A 17,527-nucleotide genomic window follows, 5' to 3' on the forward strand; every position below is an offset into this window, starting at 1 on the left:
CCGATCCCTCTGCAGCTGTGGTGCATGATCCGGGTTTCAATGCACCGACACAATAAGATCTGGATCCCCAGTAATTTCTTGCACCAGGACCATGGCACGGTCGCTTACGGGAGCCACATGAGAGGAGACATCGAGGGTGTGGTACTGGTGATCATCACTGACTGTGAGTTGACTATATATGTACAAAGTGTTTTAATTGAATTATTTTTATTATATTTAATATTTTTTTCCAGGGTATTTAGTTGTGCCTATTGAAAGATATTAATTGATTATTATGATTCACTATCATTTCGGGCAATGCAGGTGTAATACCCGGCTAGAGTCCGGCACCGGAATTCCTGTTGTTTGGTGGAATCCGGGGTGTCGGAATTCTAGAAAAAGGTAGAATTTATGTTTTACTATGTGGTATGATTTGTAGTGATGTTTTACGGTTAATGGAAGTGAGTTTTGAGTTGAAATAACCTAAGGCAGTTGAGCCAAGTTCGGCCGCCGAAGGTAAGTTCGGCCGCCGAAGGTAAGTTCGGCCGCCGAAGGTGTTCGGCTTCCGAAGGTGAGTTCGGCCCCCGAATGTTGCATGGTTTTGCATGCGTTTGGGCAGCCGAAACTGAGTTGGCCAGCTAGCTTTTGGGCATCCTTAGTCAGCATTTTGGACAGGTGTTATGTCCCCTTTGTTGCCAGAAGTTTGGCCACGTCTCCCTTGGTTTATTTGCTGAGTTTGAGCAGCTCATGCAGGAGTTTGCTCATTTACCAAGTGTTGAAGATTGTGAAGCAAAAAGTGAGTTTGAGAGAGTTTGAGAGTGTGAGAGGAGGTGATTACTACAGGAGGTAAGTGATGTTCTTGAATATGTTTTGATGTGTTCTGAAGGTTGTAGTGGGATTTGTGGAAGGAGATGCATGTTTAGGTTCTTAATGATAGTTTTGATGAGTTATGCATGTATACATGTTTATGTGTTATGTTTGATTTGTTGTTTGGGGTTATTAGATAGTTTTGGACCCCTGTGATCATATACTTATGTATATGTGTGTTGAGGAGTTGGTATATGCATGTTTGGAGTTATTGAAGGGAAGGAGGAGATAGTTTGTCGTTGAAGCTGAGTTCTGGATGAACTCAGGTTCGGCAGCCGAAGGTTCATTCGGCCGCCGAACCTCTTGCATGATGGCTTAGGCTGCCATAGCTTGCCCCCGCGAGTTGTGCATGTTCGGCTCTGTTTGGGGGATTCGGCCGCCGAAGGTGCCGCCGAAGGTTAGAGACTTTCGTCTCTGGAGTGCCTTGTGGCCTCCGAAACTTGCCCCCGAAAGGGTTCGGCCGCCGAACATAGAGATTCGGCCGCCGAAGGTGCTTGAGTTTCGTCTCTGGAGAGGACATTCGGCCGCCGAACCTGCCGCCGAAAGTGTTCTGTCCAGCTTTCCTTTGCATGCTTTGCATGGATATTAGAGTGAGTGTAAGGGGATTCTTGGGGAGTTTAATAGAGTTATTTCTACGCTTGATTGGTCCCTCATATGAGTCCATCTGTATAGGTACAGATCAAAGGAACCAGAGAGAGCAGCAGTGAGTACTGCTCCAGAGGTTCAGAGCCTGCAGAGTCAGTCAGTCCAGATAGCCAGAGGTGAGTGGAACTAAACTTATGACTTTTAATTGAACTACAAACTGCTTTTAGCATATCTCATGCATCATGATTATGCCATAGGTTGATTGCATTAGTATACACGAATATGTTGCATTGCATTGTTATTTGGTGATGTGAGTGAATGCTGAATGATCCAATAGTCTCAGACAGGAAGTCCAGGAGCCTTTGACTACGCCCTGGCAAGTATAGCAAAGTCCAGGAGCCTTTGACTACGCCCTGGCAGGTATATAGTAAAGTCCAGGAGCCTTTGACTACGCCCTGGCAATGGTAAGTACAATGGTGTTATATACACATATACATATATGACAGGAAGTCCAGGAGCCTTTGACTACGCCCTGGCACAGAGTTACTGAGACTATGTGGTGACAGGTTTACTCTTGATGTGGCTTGTCTGTGATATGGTGCATTCCATGAGATCATATTTTACTGAGATGTTTTACTGTTCTACTCACTGGGCTATAGAGCTCATCCCACTCCTTTAACCCCAGTTTTGCAGGTTCAGTGTACAGTGTACAGGGACAGTCCAGCAGAGTACAGGAAAAGTAAAGAGATCTGTAATAGCTTAGAGTGGACATGTAATATTAAAGAGATGTAATAGTTGTTGCTTGACCTAGTGATGTATGTTTTGTACATGATCTGTATATATATATATGTTTTCCTGTATGTGAAAACCAGGCTTAACAGGTATGAGTTAACCCATCTAGAGCAAGCTCTAGTCAGGGATACAGAGTACAGAGTACATGAGTACAGAGTACAGAGATAGTGCATGCACAGGTTAAGCCTTGGTTCAGAAAAGAGTTTTATTTTCACATAAAATGTATGATCATGTATGAGGTTTACAGGTACACAGAGAGTATAGCAGGCTTGCTACGGGTTCTGGCGGCCTTAAGCCGACCTGAATCCTAGCGCCGGTGACGGTCCATTTTGGGGTCGTTACAGCAGGTGGTAATTAAACATGATCACTGCAATTTTTTGTAGTAAACATGATCCCCAATAAAAACCCACATTTTTTGTAGTAAATATGCATACCACTGCAATTTCACAATTCTAAAGTAGTTTTCAAACTGCAGTTGCATTAGATCTTCTTACACGTGAGGAAAGTGCAATGGATGGCTGGTGTTAGGGATGCTAAGAGCAAAATTGTGAAGTTAGAATGGATTCTTAATTGGGTAACATTCATTTTTGCAAGATGTGTGTCTCACATCCTCAACACCATCAAGTTAATCAGTGATGGTCCCAAGTTTGAAAAAGGTGTAGAGTTGCCACTTGCTCTGTTTGGGATGGCTGGAATGAATCTGTTCAATGTTGGTCTTGGCATTGAATGTTGGGTTGCTTTTAGTTTAGCATATTATAATTTTATCTTTTGATAAAAGGATATAGCTTTGTAAATTGTGTGCTAGGGAACATTGTTATGGTTGCTTTCAGACAGTCTTCTGCCGACCATAAAGTTTTGTTGGAGTTGCATACACTTGTCTGAATTATATTCAATGATTTTTTTTTATTTTTAAAATGGTAAAAACAAAATCTTAAATTTTATCCATTTTAAATTGTTTTCTTTTAACAATATCAATTAATTGCTTTATTACGTTACTTTTTGCTATTAAATTTACTGATATTATAAATTTTGTTTGAATTCAATAATTCATGGTACAATTGTGAAATCATGCTCATGAACTTGATAAAATATGGTTTTTACAAAAATTATTAATAAAAAATTATGGTTTTTACAAAAATTAAATATCACTTACATTTCAATATTTAATTATATTTCAAATTCTTAAATATTTCTTATGTCATAAAAATAAACTAATTTATTGAAAATAACTTAATAATTACATGAAATGATTAATATTTATCTGCTTGATTCCCCACCCATACAAGTTTTCTTATTGTGCCCCACCCTGCCACATATGGAATAACGGACTCTCAACGTTTCTTTTATTTTGTTTGACTTCCAGTCCATCTCATTACGTATTCTAGAAGACCTCGGCCGGTCCTTCTTTCTTATTCTAGAAATGTCAGGAACAAGAGGAAGTCCATCTGTTGCAGGCCAATAGTCAGGATGTCCAAGATGATGGAATGTGTACGCGTAACATTGGATAGTACGATCCAATTTATAATAGTCAGATACAAATTGTTCGTAGTCAATTGAATGTGACATGCATGCAGTAATAGCATGTGAACATGGTATCCTTATCTCCTCAAATTTGTCACATGTGCATGTTTGATCCATGAGTTTGACCACTTGCTTTTGCCTACCATTTGCAGTAATTATTTCGCAAACCATGGTCTGACTGTTGAACCGTCTAACTCTATGTCCATTCGCCTTAATTGCGTTAGCACGCAGAGTTTCACTGCAAAACTGACTGAAAACATAGCCCTTGCTTTGTTGTTCTAAAAAAGTTGTTCTCCGCGTATCAAAATAATGGACACACTGGAAAATTTTTTTTTCAACCATTGCCGTTATAGGCAACGCCCGAAATCCTTTCATCATGCCATTAAGGGATTCAGCCATGTTTGTTGTCATCACGCCATACCTCTGTCCACCATCATGTGATCTCGTCCATTTCTCTAAATTTATCTTCACTGCCCAATCATATGATTCAGGGTGCACCTCTGTAATATTGTTCATTGCCTCGTAAAACTTTCTCTTCTGGTTTTCATTGGCTGATATGAATGACAAGTTACTCAAGATAATATTTGCATAGGTCAAAAACGAAATTAAATTTTAAAAAAAATGAAGTAAACATCTTATTAAAACATGACACATACCTGCCTTGCGCAATGCTTCCTTTATTAATGCATTTTTGAATGTTTTATTGTAATTATTCAAAACATGTCTGATGCAGTAACGGTGATGACCAGCTGGAGGTTTCCACCAATCTTTCTGCATTGCCTTAAGAATTCCAGCATGACGATATGAAATTACACACAAATCTTCTCGATTGGTCACAAAGATCCTCAAGCAATCCATAAACAACGACCAATTGTCACCATCCTCTTTATCAATAATGGCAAAAGCTAATGGAAATAGTTGATTATTTCCATCGAGTGCGGTTGCACACAGTATACACCCGGTGTATTTTTCATATAGGAATGTCCCATCGATTGAGATTACAGGTCGACAATGTTTAAATCCCTCAATCGATTGCTTAAAAGCCCAACACATACGGTCAAATACACGACACATCGGATTTAATCGCTCATTTATCCAATGTGGATTATCTTCAATCATGTATACTGTTTTTGGGTTAAAATGATGAAGAGCGGTCATGAATCTACGCAAACGACTGTATGATTCATCCCAACCCCCATAAAGTCTTGCAATTGCCTTCTGCTTTGCTTTCCATGTTTTTTAATAAGACGACTCGTACCCAAATTTATCCCTCATTTCGGCTTGTAGGGCAGCAATTTTTATATCGGACTGCTGTTCAATTAATGCAAATATGAATGAAAAAATGAAATTTTCATCCAATTGGCTATGATTTTTCGTCAACTGAGGATTTGTGCATGTGTGCGGCCCACTGTATCTCGTAATTTTTCATATATCCTCCCCTTCTTTCTTGGATGCTCGAAGCCTCCATGCACACCCACTGTCTTTGTCTTTACACTTTATTGAATAAGTCTTCTCTCTTGTTTCATGATAACAAAATTGGTGATGATGTCTTAGGTTATACTCTTTTGCAGCTGCAGCCACTGCATCTCTCGAACAAAATATCATTCCAACTGAAAACTCTTTGGAATGATCCCAAAAGGAATGATCCCAAAAGGAACGATCTTCTGGCCTATCATACGGATCCACCCTAAGCAAATCAAAATCTATTTCTGCATATGAGGGAGGATGAACAGCAGGCACAATAGGATTAGGAAATTGGGTGTTATAATATCGAGACTCACTCCTACTATCCTTCTGACCATTATCACCTTCATCATCATCCTCAGTTGACATCCATGAATCATCATCATCGTCCTCGTCATCCTCATCCTCGTCCTCATCCTCCACTCTATTAGATATTTCATTTGATGGCCCTCCAAGACTATCAGATAAACCATAATCATCCACTACATTTTGCTCTTCACATTATTCAACATTTGATTTTACAGCAGTTCCAGATGGACCTACATCAGCATGCTCATTCGTCGCATCAACACAACGAAGTATCTTAACATATATCTCTATACCAGGTAGACCACCAATTTGATATAAGTAATTAAACATCTAGATACATCATTTTCACCCCATATCTCCATGCATTCAAAATTTAAAGATCCATCCACAATTATAGGCTTTTTAAAACTAATTGTCTCTATATATTCATTATTCTCGGATAATCCAATGGCCCGAGTAATTTTTCCGACCAATTGATTAAAACTTATCCGTTTACCCATGGGAACAATCTTTGAAAAACCTTCATCGTAATCGTATCCATGAGAACAATTTATAATATTTCCATCCCAATGAATATTAGCATATGCAGGAACTGCCTTTTTTCTGATAAAAATTTAAAAAAAAATGTAAATTCAATATTTCCATAATTGCTAAAAATATTTTTTCATTTTTTAAAATTATAATAAATCAAAATTACACACAATAAATATGATATACTTATTTAAAAAAATTGAGAATTTTTATGTACGTACCTTTCAAATATGAATCACTCAATTATGTTTGGATCGATATGACTAATGAAATTAAATGTTCCAAATCCTGCAAAAAAAATTATATTAATAATTTATTTTTTACTACAAAATTTACAGTAAAAATAAAAAAAAAATTAATTTACAATAAAAAATATCTAAAACTTACCGTTGATTTTTTTTGAAAGTCGAGTTGAAATAAGTAGATACGATAATTTTATAAAATTTATAGAAAAAAAAGACTGAATTGTATTAAAAATTAAATAAAAATCATGCAAATTTATAAAAATGAGAGTCAATAAGAGATGAGAGAGAGAGAATAAGCTTGATAATAGGGATAAGAAGGTAGCAAATTGAGGTGTATTTATAGGCAGGTGGGGGTATAGTTCGGCAGTAAAACTGCCGAACTATTTTAAATGCAGGCCGTTGGGCGGTGGGTGGGTGGGGGTAGCAAATGTGGAGGACATGTTCGGCACTCAAAGTGCTGAACATGTCCACGAGATATTTCCCCCAGGGTGCAGAGATTTCTGCACCCTGTGACATTTGCATGCATGTCACAAGGGGTGTAGAAATCTCTGCACCCCTTATTTGCATGCATGTCACAAGGGGTGCAGAATTCTTTGTACCCCTTACGTCACAGGTATGTTCGGTACCCAAGGTGCTGAACACGCCACATTAGCCATAAGAGCAATTTGAAATTGCTCCCGTGGTAGGAAACAGCTTGTTCGACACTATTGGTGTCGAACAAGCTTGTCCGCGTGGCAGTTCGACACCCATGTGTCGAACAAAAGGCAGTTTGACCCCCTGGGTGTCGAACTGCCTTTTGTTCGACACATGGGTGTCGAAATACCCTGGGTGTCGAACTGCCTTTTGTTCGACACCTAGGATGTCGAACAAGCGTGTTTGGCAGTATGACTGCCGAACACGCTGCGCTGACACACATGATCCGAAAATATTTTCGGATCCCACATGAATTGATAAATATTTTTTTTTATGCATGGATTGAAAAAATGCTCCACATGCGAGGACTGACAGCATATCTGCATGTGTAGAGGCAACAATGAGAGATAAGCATTCGAAAACCTAGTTTGTGAAAAAAGTGAAACTAAAAGATGGTTTGGCAGATTCATTTAGCGCTATGATGGTTTAGCGGTGGATTGTACATCTTGTGAGCCGGTGAAGTGCAAGATTTCGTTTCGTGACATTATTGAGGGTTCTTCTGAGAAAGATGTTCACATGGGGATTTGACTAACGATCCTGCTGAAATATTATAAGATGAATTTTCCGGTGAAGAGAATGAGGAAGATGACCCTGCATGTCCCGCAATTAGAATGTTGAAACACGATGTGCATCCGTGAGCCATTATCAGTCTACTTAGAGATCGAGAAATCATAAGTTTGAACATTATAAGTTTGACATTGACCATGACTTATGTTCAAACTAGATATCGTATGACAAATGGATTAATACATGTTCTATTTATTAGGCTTTATCGGACTATTGATCCTCATATTAGTTGGGTAGTCATAATGTCTTGCTAGAGGCCACTTATGATTTATGAGCCTAATGGGACTGGGTCTATTGCCAATTAATGTGAGCCTATTGGGTCACACACAAAAGAACATTGTTGATGTGCTATGACATATTAATGGGCTAAAAGCCTAAAACCCATTAATATAATTAATAATAATATAATTAATAATAATAAAGTGTTATTATTATTAATCATTAATATAATTAATAATAATAAAGTGTTATTATTATTAATTATTTATTATTATGAGATAATAATATTTAAAAGATCTGTAGTCTATCTGTAACTGTTACAGATAAAGGACTCTATCACATAAGATATTTGAGTATTTGTGATATTGTGATAGTGAGTTATGAACACAACTCCTTTTATGAATTGTGGAAGGATGATGTTAATTTTTGAGAAAAATTCAGTCTAACTATTGCAGATTGTGGAGCACATAATCTTTCTATTTTTGAGAGAGCTAGCACTCTAGAAGGATAGAAGACGTTCGTGTGGATACCATAGATGGTGTTCATTTGAAAAAGCAGTAGCATCAGTCCGACATTGTATCTTCTTGACGAGATTAACAGGTTAGTCTCATATCCTTCTTATGAAATAAACGAAGTACTCGGATTCTGGGAAAAGGAAATCAGAGAAAATTTATTTTTTCGCTGCGTAATTTGGGTTGCAATAATCTTTGGATTTTCCAACAGTAGTATCAGAGCCAACCTGTGCTTTTCGTTTATGTTAATTATGCCATGATTGATATTATATATGCGATATATGTTTATTAGAATGGCATGATAATTATGAAAGAATTTATGGATGAATGATTGGATCATTTAGGTATTTTTGTTAGAAAAATTAAATTAATAAAAATTAAAAAAAAGGGAAAAATGGATTCACAATGAACAATCATCGTGAACCCATAAAATGCTAAGGACCAGCTACTGCCAACCATCACACATGATGGCCACGACGCAGCACGCGTCACCATGAACAATTGCCATGTGATGGTCGCTGGTGACGCCTGGTGATGGTGCGGCTGAGGAATGTTGGTGGCTGAGCATTGCCTAGTTGTCCTCTCCGCTATCGAAAATGAAGAAAATGGGAGTCCCAATTTTCATATTGTGGACCGCCTCTGACAGAACGTGTTGGCTGGGGAAGCGCAAGCGTTGCGCAGTTGCTGGCATCTCGAGCTAGCGGCGGATGGGTATGCTGAAGTTTTCATGCGGCTAGGATTTCTTCATGATGAAGAAGAAGCTCTAAATTATAATTTTGCCCTTAAAAAATATATATATATATCAATAAGAAAATAATTTTTAAAATAATTTTCTTTTAGTCTTTAAATCAGATTTACATGACTATATTTTATTATTTTGTCATATATTAGTATGAGATACTATGCATTATTGTCTATATATATATGTATGCATATAGGATACTATAATATATATATGCAAGACAAAATAATTAAAATTAAAAGTTGAACCCTCACTCTAAAATTTTAAGTTTTAATGCCACGCATATATTAAATACCTATCAAGACTAAGATCACCAAAATGCAGGTTTTGCCAAAGCAAAGTGCTTAGGTTATTCTAGTAAGATAGGATGAGTAATAGTTACTCATTTATTTAATTTTGGTTGAGTTTAATTAGGTTATCAAAACGGTTTTGGACCTAAGGCATTAGATGAGATATAACATGCATTTGACATATGATGTCAACACCTCATAATCTAAGAGTTACATTAGATGTAATTGGTAAGGAGTTACCTACCTAAATAACTTAATTCTAAGCGTCATGCCAAAGCTGACTTAGAATTAGGTGAAATATGGATCTTAACCCATTAAAATATTATTATTTTTGAGGGTTATATTTTAGTGGGAGATTATTATCACCTCAATATTAATTTACTAAATTGATTATATTTGCATATTTTGTAGATAATTATGGCTGCTAATAACAATTTCACCTTATCACTGCGATCCATCCTTGAGAAGGATAAACTGAAAGAAAATGGGACTAATTTTGTTGACTGGTTTAGAAACTTGAGAATTGTTCTCAAGCAAGAGAAAAAAGTCCTATGTGCTTGATGAAGCTATCCCAGAACCACCTCCTGCTGATGCTACTAATGCTGTTAAGAACAAGCATAAGAAGCATATGGGTGATTTTAATGACATTGGATGTCTTATGTTGGCAACTATGTGCCCAGAACTTCAGAAGGATCTGGAGCACCTTGAGGCTTATGAGATGAGTGTCCATCTTAAACAGGCTTTCCAACAACAAGCAAGGCAGGATAGGTATGAAACCACCATTGCATTGCATGATTGCAAAATGGCTGAAGGTGAATCAGTTAGTGCTCATGTTTTGAAGATGAAAGGCTACATTGATCACCTTGCTCGGCTTGGCTATCCTCTGAGTTTAGAACTCTCTACGGATCTGATCCTACATTCTTTACCCAACAGTTTTTCTCAGTTTGCCATGAACTATAACATGAACAATATGGAGAAATCTATTCCTGAGCTGGATGGGATGCTAAAGACAGCTGAGGTAAATGTCAAGAAAAGGCCTACCCAAATTTTGAATGTCAATAAGGGTAAGTCCATGAAAAATAAGGGGAAGCCCAAGTCTAAAGGTGGTAATGGGCCTAAGGGACGAGGCAAGCCTAAATGGCAATCCAAGGCAAAAGTTCCTAAGGAAATAGTTCCTAAGGAAGGAATTTGCTTCCATTGCAAGGAACCAGGGCATTGGAAGAGAAATTGCAAACTCTATTTGGATGAGTGTAAGAAGAAGAAGAGTAGTGAGACTACGACTTCGGGTATTTATGTTATAGATATTAATTTATCTATTTCTACTTCATGGGTATTGGATACCAGATGTGGTTCTCACATTTGTACAAATGTGCAGGGTCTCAAAAGGAGTAGAAAACTAAAAAAGGGCGATGTGGACCTACGTGTAGGCAATGGAGCAAGAGTTGCTGCCTTAGCTGTAGGGACTTATGAACTTGTATTGCCCAATGGGCTTTTGTTAGTTTTGAACAATTGCTTTTATGTTCCTACTTTGAGTAGGAATATTATTTCAGTTTCTGTTTTGGACGATGAAGGTTTTTCATTTCTTATTAAGAATAAGAAATGCTCCATTTATAATAAAGATTTGTTTTATTGTATTGCAAATTCTTATGATGGCCTTTATATCCTTAATCTAGATGATTCTAGAGACAACAATATCTATAACGTAACTTCTAAGAAAACTAAGCCAAATGAGTTAAACCCAACATATTTATGGCACTGTCGTCTTAGCCATATAAATGAGAATCGCATATCTAAGCTCCATAAAAATGGTTTATTAGATTCATTTGATTTTGAATCATTTGAAAATTGTGAATCTTGTTTGCTTGGTAAGATGACAAAGGACCCTTTTTCTGGACAAGGTCAAAGGGCTTCAGACTTACTGGGCTTAATACATACAGATGTATGTGGCCCACTAAGCATTAGTGCCAGGGGAGGTTATCAGTACTTCATTACATTCACTGATGATTTCAGTAGGTATGGCTATGTCTACCTAATGAAACATAAGCATGAATCTTTTGAAATGTTTAGAACTTTTCAAAATGAAGTATAAAATCAACTTGGTAGAACTATTAAAATGCTTCGATCTGATCGAGGTGGTGAATATTTGAGCGAAGAGTTTAATGAACATCTTAGAAATTGTGGAATCATTTCACAATTAACTCCTCCAGGAATTCCACAATGGAATGGTGTTTCTGAAAGGAGAAATCGAACTTTATTAGATATGGTTCGATCTATGATGAGTCAAATAAATCTCCCTTTATCATTTTGGGGTTATCCATTGGAAACAGCTGCATTCATTTTAAACCGAGTACCATCGAGAGCGGTTGAAAAGACACCATATGAGTTATGGACTGGCAAAATGCCCAGTTTGTCTTTTCGTAAGATTTGGGGTTGTGAGGCTTATGTGAAACACCCAATTTCAGATAAACTAGCTCCAAAATCTATCAAGTGCAATTTTGTGGGGTATCCTAAGGAAACCAAAGGATACTATTTCTATATTCCCTAAGAGAACTGTCAAAACTACATCGTTTGTGTTATTTCAGTTTGAATATGTATATTGTTTAAACTGTGTCGTTTTAGGACAGATGTGTTAGGTCTCTTTGCACATGACGTGCACGAGCTGTTATTTGGTTTATAAGAAAGCTATAAGCTTCCAGAACATGTGTAACGGTATTTTTTTCTCTCTGAAATAAAACAATATGTTTTCTCTCTCTCTCTCATTCTTGAACATGGTATCAGAGCTAGATTTCTAGCTCACGCCGGCGCGTTGCTGGTTGCATGAAGGCGATCCTCTGCTCCTTTGAAAGATCTGATGATGGCGGAGCGAGGAAACAGTAGTAACGACCAGAAGGCGACGGGACCACCCGAGAAAGCGCAGAACGCCAATGCCGGGATGGAAGATCCGCTGAGTCTTCAAACCTCTGACCATCCAGGTATGAGTTTGGTCTCTGCTCCTCTCGTAGGTTCTAATTTCAGATCTTGGAGCAGGGCTATTAGAATATCCCTGGGTGCCAAGATGAAATTAGGTTTTGTCGAAGGCACAACTTCGGCACCTAGTAAGGGTTCTGAGAACTATGAACAGTGGAAAATATGTGACTTCATGGTCACATCTTGGATCCTTAACTCCATCTCTAAGGAGTTGGTTGATGGCTTCATATACACTGCCTCTGCCAGAGATCTCTGGTTAGATCTGTGAGAGATTCGGAGAGTGCAACGGACCTATGATCTATGAGTTGCACAGGAAGATCTCTCTTATATCTCAGGAAAATGCATCTGTGTCTGTCTACTTCACTAAGTTGAAGAGGTTATGGGATGAACTTGGATCAGTAGAAACGCTCCCAACCTGTACCTGTGGAGCATCTAGGGCTATAGCTGACATAGCCAACAGAAATAAGCTCATGCAATTCCTAATGGGTTTGAACGAAGTTTTTAGGTCTGTAAGGGACCAAGTGTTAGGGATGGATCCTCTGCCAACAGTAAACAAAGCTTACTCTATGGTAGTGAAGTTTGAGTCTCAAAGGGAAATCTTAGGAGCAATGAATGACAACACTGAATCCCTTGCCTTACTAAACAAAACTCAATCTGAAAACCTGAATAGACCAAGAAGGTCTGAAAATAAGAAGGGACATTGCACCTTCTGTAACATGAATGGTCACACCCGGGAAGGGTGTTTCAAGTTGATTGGGTACCCTGATTGGTTCAAGGGTAAGAGCAAGGCTGAGACACAACCGGTCAAAGGTTTTAGAAGCACCAAATTTATGGCTGCTATTGATGGAAATAAGCCAGAAGAGGACAGTCCTCTGGAATATCTGGATACATCAAATAGAATACTTGAATTGTCTTCTATGCTGAGTTCCCTGAAACAAGAAGTCTCCCAACTTGCAAAGGGGAAAGGAGTTCTTGGCCCAAGCACATCTCATGGACTAGAACCACACTTCATGGACTTTGCAGGTAAATATACTATCTATGAGGCATGTAATGCACAAGTGCACAACAATGTTAGTTGGATCTTAGACACTGGTGCCACAAACCACATGTGTTTAGATAGTACTCTCTTCACTACTCTACATTCATCACACAAGAACATATCTATTTGCTTTCCATATGGAAAAACAACTCAGGTTTCTCAATCTGGAAAGGTAAATCTTTTTGGGAAATTGTTTCTAGATGATGTCTTATATGTGCCTCATTTTCAGTATAATCTGATCTCTGTTAGTCAATTAATAAATAGCCATGGCTACTGTATAATGATATGTCATCATTACTGCCTCATACAGGACCCACTGAATAAGAAGGTGGTGGCCATAGGCAAGAAACAGAGAGGTCTTTTCAGACTAAACCAGATGAGCTTTTCTCATTCTGATATCAGACATTGCTTACTTGAGATCATGAAATCTAATGCTGGTCTTTACAGCTTTGTAAATAGTACTCTTTCTCTAATGGAATTAAATAAAGAATGCTCAATGCAATATGAACAAGCACATAATTGTGTAGTAACAATGAATGACATGCATGATAGACTAGGACATGCATCTGTTAGTAAGCTCAAACACATTAAAGGGATGAATATGAGCAATGAGTCTATGCAATGTTGTCTTGTATGTCCTCTAGCAAAGCAGGCGAGATTACCCTTTCCCAGAAGTCATACCTTGGCTTCAAGACCTTTTGAATTAATACACATTGATATATGGGGACCTTATAAGACTAGTTCTGTTACTGGAGCTAAATTTTTTCTCACAATTGTAGACGACTATAGTAGGGCTGTCTGGACTTTCATGATGCACTTAAAAGGTCAAACTCTTAGCTTAACTAAACACTTCATTCATATGGTAGAGAACCAATTTGATACTGCCATTAAGGTCATTAGAACAAATAATGGGAAAGAATTTCTAAGTCACAATTATAGATCTTTGCTTATGAACAAAGGGATAATACACTAAAGATCCTGCCCATACACCCCACAACAAAATGGGGTTGTGGAAAGGAAACATAGACACATTCTTGATACTGCCAGAGCATTGAAAATGCAATCACATGTTCCCATTGAATTCTGGTCAGAATGCATTCTTACTGCCACTTACATGATAAATAGAATGCCCATGGAACATTTTGATTGGACCACTCCCTATGAGAGACTCTATGGGACGTCACCTAACTACTCTCATTTGAGAAAATTTGGCTGTTTATGCTTTGCAACCTCTAGGGAACACAAAAGGATAAATTTCAAGAAAGAGCTGTTAAAGCTGTAATGATAGGTTATGCTAACACACAGAAAGCCTATAAATTGTATAGCATGAATGATAAGTCCTTCTTTGTGAGTAGGGATGTCATTTTCCATGAAAATATCTTTCCCTTTCAAGGGACTGATATGATAGAAAGACCTGTGGTTCCTCTTCCTGTGGTTGAGGATGATAAAGTAGTTCCATATTCCTCGCCTCCCAGTCACACCAGTGAGGATCTTTAAAATTGTCCTTCCATTAGAAGGATGCAAAGGCCAAGAAAGGCCCCTGCCTGGATGAAAGACTATGTTAACTCTTTAGAAACGTCCTCCATGTCTTTTCATCCCATGCATAAGTCTTATATTTGCAATGTTAACAAAATTACTGAGCCTAGTACCTATACTCAAGCATCCAAGGATGCACAATGGGTAGAGGCCATGAAGCAAGAGCTTCAGGCCTTGGAAAGCAATAACACATGGGTTCTTACTAGCTTGCCTAAGGGTAAAAAAGCAATAGGCTGTAAGTGGGTCTATAAAGTGAAGTTTAAACCAAATGGGGATGTAGAAAGGTATAAGGCCCGGCTGGTAGCTAAAGGATACAACCAAATAGAGGGCTTGGATTATAAGGACAGATTTTCTCCTGTGGCCAAACTTACCACTGTGAGAATTTTTATTGCACTTGCCACCTTTAGACAGTGGCCAATTTTTCAACTAGACATAAATAATGCCTTTTTGCATGGACATTTGGATGAGGAGGTGTACATGACACCTCCACAAGGATATCACAAAGCCCAGCCAGGGGATTTTTGTTTGCTAAAAAAATCCTTATATGGGCTTAAACAAGCCTCTAGGCAATGGAACATTGAATTCACCAGCTTTCTCAAAAATTTAGGCTTTGTGCAATCTCCCCATGATCACTGCTTGTTTACACAGCATACTGGAACTTTAACTCTGATATTACTTGTCTATGTTGATGATATCATTCTCACTGGAAACTCTATTGATGCTATAACTAAGTGCAAGCTTGCTTTACACTCGAAGTTTACTATTAAAGATTTGGGACCCATGAAATATTTTTTGGGTCTAGAGATTGCTAGGTCCAATCAAGCAACCTTCATTAGTCAAACTAAATATATTTCAGATGTATTGAAGGATGCAGGGATGTCTAATTGTAAGCCTGCCTCCTGCCCTTTACCTCAAGTTTTATACTTATCTCCTGATACAGGGGAGCCTTTTAATACACCTGACCTGTATAGAAGGCTCCTTGGCAGATTGCTTTACATTAATCTCACAAGGCCTGATATTTGCTATGCTGTCCAGCACTTAAGCCAGTTTATGAGCATGCCCCGAAATCCCCATTGGGAGGCTGCTTTACATGTGCTTCGTTATCTTAAAGGGTCCTTATATCAAGGCCTTTATTTTCCTGTAAGTGCTGATATGTCACTAAATGCATATTGTGACTCTGATTGGGCTGCTTGTACCTATTCCAGAAAGTCACTTTCTGGTTATTGTATATATTTGGGACCTTGCCTTATCTCTTGGAAGACTAAGAAACAACCTACTGTTTCTAAATCCTCAGCTGAGGCTGAGTATCATGCCATGGCTAACACAGTTTGTGAGCTCCTCTGGATTAGCTACATTTTGCAGGATTTGCAGGTTACTGTCCCATTGCCAATCCCACTGCACTGTGACAGCAAGGCGGCCATGCACATAGCTGCGAACCCGGTGTTTCACGAACGTACCAAACACATTGAAATAGACTGCCACCTGGTCAAAGATCAGCTTCAGCAGGGATTCATACTGCCTCATTATCTTCCCACTGAAGAACAGTTGGCAGACATTTTTACAAAAGCCTTGCCTGCATGTCGTCATAGTAATCTCACTCACAAGTTGAATCTTTTGCCTTTACCAGCTTCAACTTGAGGAGGGGGTGTCAAAACTACATCGTTTGTGTTATTTCAGTTTGAATATGTATATTGTTTAAACTGTGTCGTTTTAGGACAGATGTGTTGGGTCTCTTTGCACATGACGTGCACAAGCTGTTATTTGGTTTATAAGAAAGCTACAAGCTTCCAGAACATGTGTAACGATATTTTTTCTCTCTGAAATAAAACAATATGTTTTCTCTCTCTCTCTCGTTCTTGAACAAGAATAAAGTGTTTGTTGCTCGAAATGGTACCTTTTTAGAAAAATGACGGGTGCCGAATCTGTCAATTTAAAATTTACTTCCCTTCTCTTGATTGTTAAGAACTTGAAGATAGAGTGAGTGAGTATCGATCCCACAAAGACCTTAAATCTGCTTAATTTAAATGACCAAATTGAAATAGAGAAATAGTTTAATGAAAAAGTGAGAAGAAGAGTTTTTTCTTTTTTATGAAAATGGTTGTGCCTTGGGCAAGCCAATAAAAATAAACTTAAGAGAAAATAAATAAATAATGTAATTGAAAACTTAAAAACAACTAATTAATTAAAACTTTCAGCTGAAGGCAATCAAATTGAGGTATTTTGCAGTTGATCATTGATTAAAAAAATAATTCATTTTATTATCTATTGATTGGTTATAGTGGTCAAACACGCGAATCCCACCAATTCTTCCTTATGAATAAATTAATCTGCTTCCCGCTTAAATTAATTCCTAGTCAACTAACAACCCAACAAGCGTGTAGATTTAATTAGTCGACTGCTGTAAGAGAGAAGAACCCAAACTTGATTAATAAAAACACGCATTTTATTTAAATCAAATCTACTAATTTCTTAATATAAACTAATATATTAATTGCCACTTATTATTAACCCAATTAAACAATTACGGATTTAATTAGATTAATTAGCAATATGTTGTCTTCTCAAGAGATTCAATGGGCCCCTTGAATTCTCAAGAAAACAACAATGGAGGTGGTGTTCCTCGAATTCAGAAATTAATAAAAAATAGAAAATAAGATGAAGAGAATTAA

General features: G+C 37.8%; 1 protein-coding gene across 1 annotated transcript; it reads right to left on the minus strand.

Annotated features, from left to right (window-relative positions):
* Positions 1-3,480: 3,480 nt before the first annotated feature.
* Positions 3,481-4,863, minus strand: LOC110608911. The gene is made up of 2 exons (XM_021748193.1): positions 4,401-4,863; positions 3,481-4,295 (listed from the first exon to the last, which is right to left on the minus strand). The coding sequence occupies exons 1-2, from the start codon at positions 4,861-4,863 to the stop codon at positions 3,481-3,483; spliced, it is 1,278 nt and encodes a 425-aa protein (XP_021603885.1).
* Positions 4,864-17,527: the final 12,664 nt, after the last annotated feature.

This window comes from Manihot esculenta, chromosome 2 (genome assembly GCF_001659605.2).
Source record: "Manihot esculenta cultivar AM560-2 chromosome 2, M.esculenta_v8, whole genome shotgun sequence".
Taxonomy (NCBI): domain Eukaryota; kingdom Viridiplantae; phylum Streptophyta; class Magnoliopsida; order Malpighiales; family Euphorbiaceae; genus Manihot; species Manihot esculenta.